The sequence below is a fragment of the Budorcas taxicolor genome, chromosome 2 (genome assembly GCF_023091745.1).
Source record: "Budorcas taxicolor isolate Tak-1 chromosome 2, Takin1.1, whole genome shotgun sequence".
Taxonomy (NCBI): domain Eukaryota; kingdom Metazoa; phylum Chordata; class Mammalia; order Artiodactyla; family Bovidae; genus Budorcas; species Budorcas taxicolor.
Genome location: NC_068911.1, coordinates 176,461,793 through 176,468,676, shown reverse-complemented (window position 1 = coordinate 176,468,676; position 6,884 = coordinate 176,461,793). Strand labels below are relative to the sequence as shown.

At 59.9% G+C, this 6,884-nt stretch overlaps 1 protein-coding gene across 1 annotated transcript; it reads left to right on the top strand.

The window, feature by feature from the left end:
- Positions 1-310: 310 nt before the first annotated feature.
- Positions 311-1,282, top strand: FAM43B (family with sequence similarity 43 member B). The gene has a single exon (XM_052636141.1). The coding sequence runs from the start codon at positions 311-313 to the stop codon at positions 1,280-1,282; it is 972 nt and encodes a 323-aa protein (XP_052492101.1).
- The last annotated feature ends 5,602 nt before the right edge of the window (positions 1,283-6,884 follow it).

The window sequence follows — 6,884 nt, the reverse complement described above, 5'->3', positions numbered from 1 at the left end:
CCGCCCAGCCCCTGCCCCTCCTGGCTTCCCGGACGGCTGGAGAGACTCCCGGGGGAAGCTGTTCCCGGAGGCTCGGGGCCGTCGCCCGGGCATCTCGGCTGCCAGCCCGGCTGGGCACCGGGCATCTGCGAAGCCAGCTAGCCCTGCCTGGCACTGGGGATCTGCGGGCACCGATTGTCCCCGGCGCCGCCCAGCTTCTCGAACGCCCTGGGCCGCGGGCTTCTGGGCGCGCTCCCCTCCCCCGGCCCCTGGGCCGGCCGCCCGCGAGCTCCCGGCGCCCCCAGCCCCTCGGGCCGCCGCCGCCGCCGCTATGCTGCCCTGGAGACGTAACAAATTCGTGCTGGTGGAGGACGACGCCAAGCGCAAGGCCAAGAGCCTGAGCCCGGGGCTCGCCTACACGTCGCTGCTCTCCAGTTTCCTGCGCTCCTGCCCGGACCTGCTGCCCGACTGGCCGCTGGAGCGCCTGGGCCGCGTGTTCCGCAGCCGGCGCCAGAAAGTGGAGCTCAACAAAGAGGACCCGACCTACACCGTGTGGTACCTGGGCAACGCCGTCACCCTGCACGCCAAGGGCGACGGCTGCACCGACGACGCCGTGGGCAAGATCTGGGCGCGCTGCGGGCCGGGCGGGGGCACCAAGATGAAGCTGACGCTGGGGCCGCACGGCCTCCGCATGCAGCCGTGCGAGCGCAGCAGCTCAGGGGGCCCCGGGGGCCGCCGGCCGGCGCACGCCTACCTGCTGCCGCGCATCACCTACTGCGCGGCGGACGCGCGCCACCCGCGCGTCTTCGCCTGGGTCTACCGCCACCAGGCGCGCCACAAGGCCGTGGTGCTGCGCTGCCACGCCGTGCTGCTGGCGCGGGCGCACAAGGCGCGCGCCCTGGCCCGCCTGCTCCGCCAGACCGCGCTGGCGGCCTTCAGCGACTTCAAGCGCCTGCAGCGCCAGAGCGACGCGCGCCACGTGCGCCAGCAGCATCTCCGCGCAGGGGGCGCCCCCGCCGCCTCGCTGCCCCGCGCCCCGCTGCGCCGGCTCCTCAACGCCAAGTGCGCCTACCGGCCGCCCCCCGCCGCCGAGCGCGGCCGCGGGGCGCCGCGCCTCAGCAGCATCCAGGAGGAGGACGAGGACCAGGACGAGGACGCGGGGCCGCGCGAGCGGCCGGAGGTGCTCAGCCTGGCCCGCGAGCTGAGGACATGCAGCCTGCGGGCCGCCCCGGCGCCTCCGCCGCCCTCGCAGCCCCGCCGCTGGAAGGCCGGCCCCCGGGAGCGAGCGGGCCAGGCGCGCTGAGAGCCGAGGTGGGGGCGCGGGGGGAATGGACAGGCCTAGGCCCCAGACCCGGCCGGCCTGACGTAGGGCCTCCGGCCTCGGCCCTGCCCGCTAGGGCTCCCCCGTGGTCCCCTCACCCTGCCCTTGCCTCCCTCGTGGTCTCTGTGGCTGTCCGCCCCGCGCCTCATCCTGGCTCAGGGTGACATGCCCTTGAGTATGCGAGGCGGTGAGCTGGGGGAGCAGCAGTATTCCGTGTTCGACCCCCACCCCCGGAGCCTGTCGGCGCCCGCCACTGTGGAATTGCCCCTGATGCTTAACACCAAGTTGCTTTGCCCATAGGCCACGCCCTCCCTCCCCAAACATCCTCTCTAGAGAAGGGGGCTTGGGGAGGAGACTCTTCCAGAAAACCAGGAAGGTGGCCTTGGATCTTGGCCCCTGGGGGAGACAGTGGGTCTGCCTGTAGCCAGGCTAGCCTTCCTGGGGAGACCAGCCCTGGGCAGGCATTCTTACAGCAGGAAGAACAGTGGCCCCGGAGAGCTGAGGCCAGGCCCCAAGTGCCATCTGAGTCTACTGCCAATCCACATAAGGAAGAGTGCCCAGCCTCTACGCCTGGCCTCTCCACCCCTTGGAGGACTTCTGGGACTTCGCTGCTCTGCCTGTGGAGAAAACAGGGATGTTCCTACCACCCCCAAAAACAGACGGCCCGGGGAACAGCTCTCTGCACAAGGCCGCTGCCCAAACCTGTGTCCTGGCACCCGCAGGACTCCTCACCCACCCTGTCTTTCTGCATACAAATGTGAGTGAGTCCCTTCTTGGTGCCCCACAGCTAGGACCAAGATGTGGCCTCCAACGGAGGTAAGAGCGCTTCTGGCAGGTGTTTGAGGCACTGACCACCCAGCAAATGGACAGGGGAGAGATGTCCCCAAGCCAAGGCTTGTCAGAGCCGGAGGGTCCTGACAGCACCCGGGTTCTCACAGGAAGATGACGCCAGAGAGTGTGGTGACCCCACCAGGGGAGCGGGCCCCTGCCCACGTGTCTTTTAACAAGGTCACTAAAAGCCCAAAGATCTATGTGTCACCAAATGATCACTGTAAATAAACCATTCCTGCTTTTTCAGCCTGTCACCACTCTTGTGTTGTGCTTGATGCCAGGCCTGCGGACGGTGAAAAGATGATCGTCAGGCTCGTGAAGGGCAGGAGAGGTCCCGGGAAATGTTCCCTGTAGCAGCTGGGGCCAACTCTCGGGGCTGGGGGGGATGAGGGAGTTGCTGCCAGGACGCTGTTCCCTGCATGTCAGGAGAGGAGACAGTAGCAGGTGCCTTGCCTGCAAATCACATGGGCTAAGCCTGGGAGGGGTGTCAGCTGTCTGTCTCGGCCTCCTGGAATGTCTGTCTGCCTGGGCACCAAACGCAAGTGTCTGGAGCATTTGGGCAGGGACGGGGCAGGGGGCCAGGGCCTTCTCATGAGCCGTGTACCTTTGAGAAGATTCGTGTGGGTGTGTGTCTAGGCAAATGGTATTTGCTGGGTCTCCTTGGGGATGTAAAAGAGAGGGGTGAGCAATTCAGTTTGCTTTCAGAGGAGCTGGAGAGGTCTAGCCAGACCTTTAGGACAGCCTGAGTCCTGAGCTTGGAAATCTTCTTTATTTCTGTGCTGAGCTGGGCACTGATCCCAGGGTTGTCCAGAGCCGAGACAAGCGGCCTCTGCAGTCACCCACCATCAGGACAGTTCTGTGTCCTGCTGCTGCTGGAACAGAGGGCACCCCTGTCACTTCAGCCTGGCGGGATGCAGGCAGGGTCAAGGGACTTTGAAGGGGCAAGCTGGGCTTGACTTCATAACATGTCTGGGGAGAGACAGGGGCCCGCTGCCACTCACTACGTGTTCATTGCTTCCCTCTTATCCACAGCTGAGGATTTGCTGGAGTTTCTCCCCATAAGGGGAAAAAGGAAAGACAGGGGAGTGGAGGAGGGGCTGCAAGGCAGCCTCTGGTGTTGGGGGCACTCTCACCCAGAAACAAGGTCACAAGCACACCCTCTTTAATCAGATGTGTGCAGCAGAAATTTCCTGAACGCCTGCCTTGGGACAGACACTGAGCTAGGTCCTAGCAGTCCCTGAATCCCTCCCCCGTGGCTCATACATTCTCAAGTGAAATGCACATAATTAAAGGAACAGTTGCAATGTAATAATTCACAAGCAGACTCCCAACCTTAGCCTCTGCTCCTCCTTTGGTCTCTGGCAGCCTCCCAATAGACACACACACACACACACACACACGACTGCCCTCCTTCCCTCGTTCACGCTCTGTTCTCTAGATCTGGAGTTACAGGACTAGACTGAAAGGACTGTCTCTGCCTCCTTCCAGCTGTGTGATGCTGGGTAACTCACTCAGCCTCTCTGGGCCCCGCCTTTATCGGTGGTAAAGTGGGAGGGGGCTGATTCCTACTTCACAGTCTGATTGTAAGAATGAAACAGAATCACGTCTGTAGAAAAGCTTTGGCAAATAAGGCAATGCCCATGTGAAGAAGCACCATTTTACCCGTTTCCTGCTGTTCAGTCGCTAAGTCGTGTCTGAGTCTCTGAGACCCCAAGGCCCCCTGGCACGCCAGGCCTCCCTGTCCTTCACCGTCTCCCGGAGTCTGCTCCACCTTGTGTCTGTTGAGTGGGTGATGCCATCCAACCATCTCATTCCCTGTCACCCCTTCTCCTCCTGCCCTTAATCTTTCCCAGCATTAGGATCTTTTCCTATTTCACCCATAGGATTCTTCTGTTTAGGTTAGGATTTTTAGTCCCGTCCCGACCCCTACTCCACTCACCCCTGGCGATGGTGATTATAAGTTGTTTTTATTTCTCTCTCTCTCTTTGCCACACTGCATGGCTTATGACTTCTCAGCTCCCCACAACCAGGGATTGAACCCAGGCCAAGGCAGTGAAAGCACGGAATCCTGACCACTAGGCCACTAGGGAACTCCCACACCTCCACTCCCAGTGTGTGTGATGGAGGAAGGCTCTGGCCCACCTTCCCTCTCCCAGTCGAGGATGAGATAAGCCACAAGCTGGCCAGTACAGTGCCAGCGGCCGCCAGGCCACAGAGGGGGTGTTGGGGGCAGCTCTAGCTCCCCAGGCCCCAGGCCCCAGGCCCTATTGCTCCCAAGGGAGGGAGATCCAGCCTAGGAAACACCCCCTCCTTCTCTGCACTGACTTTGCCTTTATCCCGTGGGCTTAGATGCAAACTCAAGAAGATCCCGGAACCGTTGAGCAAGCCATCCAGCGCCCCCATGTCTCGTTTCCAGCATCCTTTTCCCCCACCTGTAAAATAAAAATGGGAGTGTTCTCTGAGTTCTGGGTTTCCCAGATGTGCCCCAGGAGCTGCTGTGGGGAGTGATGGGGAGATGGAATGGGGAGGGCACCCCAACCTGCTGTAACTGGAACGTCTTCTCTGTTTTCCCTTTGGGGTTTATGGGGTTCCAGTTGAATAATGAGAGCCCACGTCGCCACATCACGTCCAACTCTTTGCTGCCCAGTGGACTGTAGCACATCAGGCTTCCCTGTCTCTCTCCCAGAGTTTGCCCAAGTTCATGGAACCCTACAGATTTTTCTTCTGAGGTCTTTTTTGGGGGGAGGGGGTGGAGGTTGGCCATACCATGCAGCGTGCGGGATCTTAGTTCCTCAACCAGGGATGGAACCTGTGTCCGCTGCATTGGAACCATGGAGTCCTAACCACCTGGGCCTGAGAAGCAATGCTGGGATGTGAACGTGGCAATAAGAGGGCTTTCCAGAAACAACATGCAGTCAGGGACAACTCAGGCAGCATGTCCCACCGGGTCCAGCCTCTTACCAGGACCTCTGGGGCCTTACCTCCATCTCTCCTGACCCCACTCGGGAGAGGCTGGGCCATGACTGGCGTGACTGGGCCACAGCTCACAGCTCCAGCCACCCGTGCCGTCCTGACTCCTGCTCCTCCCCTTCTTATACAGATGTGCTCCCAGGTCCCCAGACCTCACCGTGTGCACCCACGTCCAGGCCCGGGCCCTGCCATCCTCACCACCTCGAATGTCCTTTCCTTTGCCCACACGTGTTCAGCCCTACCCTCTCACAGGCTCAATCCCACCTCCTCGGAACTTTCCCTAATGCACACCCCCGCTCCGCTCCTGCCAGAGCCACGGCCACCTCTCCTCTCGGCCGCACAGAACGGGGCCTGCGCTGCGCTCGTGGCCCTCATCAGGTGACGCCTCGGATTCCTGTTTGTACGGAAGCATCTCACCTCTCATACTGCTTCCTAGATTTGTATTCGTTTCCCCGCCCCTTCAGTACTCCTTGGCAGGAAAGTTATGACCAACCCAGACAGCATATTGAAAAGCAGAGACATTGCTTTGCGAACAAAGGTCCATCTGGTCAAGGCTATGGTTTTTCCAGTGGTCATGTATGGATGTGAGAGTTGGACTGTAAAGAAAGTTGAGTGCTGAAGAATTGATGCTCTAGAACTGTGGTGTTGGAGAAGACTCTTGAGAGTCCCTTGGACTGCAAGGAGATCCAACCAGTCCATCCTAAAGGAGATCAGTCCTGGGTGTTCATTGGAAGGACTGATGCTGAAGCTGAAACTCCAATCCTTTGGCCACCTGATTCGAAGAGCTGACTCATTGGAAAAGACCCTGATGCTGGGAGGGATTGAAGGCAGGAGGAGAAGGGGACAACAGAGGATGAGATGGTTGGATGGCATCACCGACTCAGTGGACATGAGTTTGGGTAAGCTCCGGGGGTTGGTGATGGACAGGGAGACCTGCCGTGCTACAGTCCATGGGGTCACAAAGAGTCGGACACGACTGAGCGACTGAACTGAACCTTGTACCACCTTCAGTACCTTGACCACCGCAGAGCAGAGAGTGAGGCTCAATATTAACTTGTTGAATGAATGCGAGAATGAATGAGCCAGATGGAAGAGTCATCACGGGATAGAAGACCGAGTGGGTGGAGGAGCGCTCCTTCTGCCAGGCTTCTGCCTGGGGAGGCTGAAGGGGAGCTATCCTCAGATGCCCTGCTCAGAGGGATGGCTATTCTTGGGGAGGAAAACCGTGGCCCAAGAGATAAGGCCCGTGGAAGAGACTGCAGCCCCTGTCCCTGGGGTCCGCTCTGAGCTCCAAAGCCCCAGGTTGGGGCCTTCTCGCTCTCGGATCTAGTCCAGCCCCGGCAGAGGGCTGCCACTCACAATACAGAGCAGCTCCTGGCAGACACCAGCCACCCTCCAGGTTTGCAGTCTGGGCAGCCGGAAGATGATCCAGACAGATGCCGTCTCTGATTTAACACAGGCGGTCAGACTGGGCTTGGGCATAGGATGGACCTGACTGCCAGTCCCAGAGCTGCCAGTTGATGATGGCTTTATAACTTGGAGCAGGTTTCTGAAAGCTTTCGGCGCCTTGATTTTCCATCTGTAAAAACAGGGGTGGGTGAGCTCTAGATTTTAGACAGTTGTTGGGAGAATGAAAGCTTTGCACATTTGAATAATTTAGCACAGAGCCCAATGCACAGAATAGGTTGTAACTGCCACTTTTGTGCTGACTATTGTCATTTTTACCTGGCGCTCTCCTTACTGACAGCCCTGGGATGAGGAGATCAGGTCCCTGAAGCCCTGA

Bases quoted from the DNA above. Each gene is read 5' to 3' on its own strand.
- FAM43B (XM_052636141.1), top strand. From the start codon at position 311: ATGCTGCCCTGGAGACGTAACAAATTCGTGCTGGTGGAGGACGACGCC.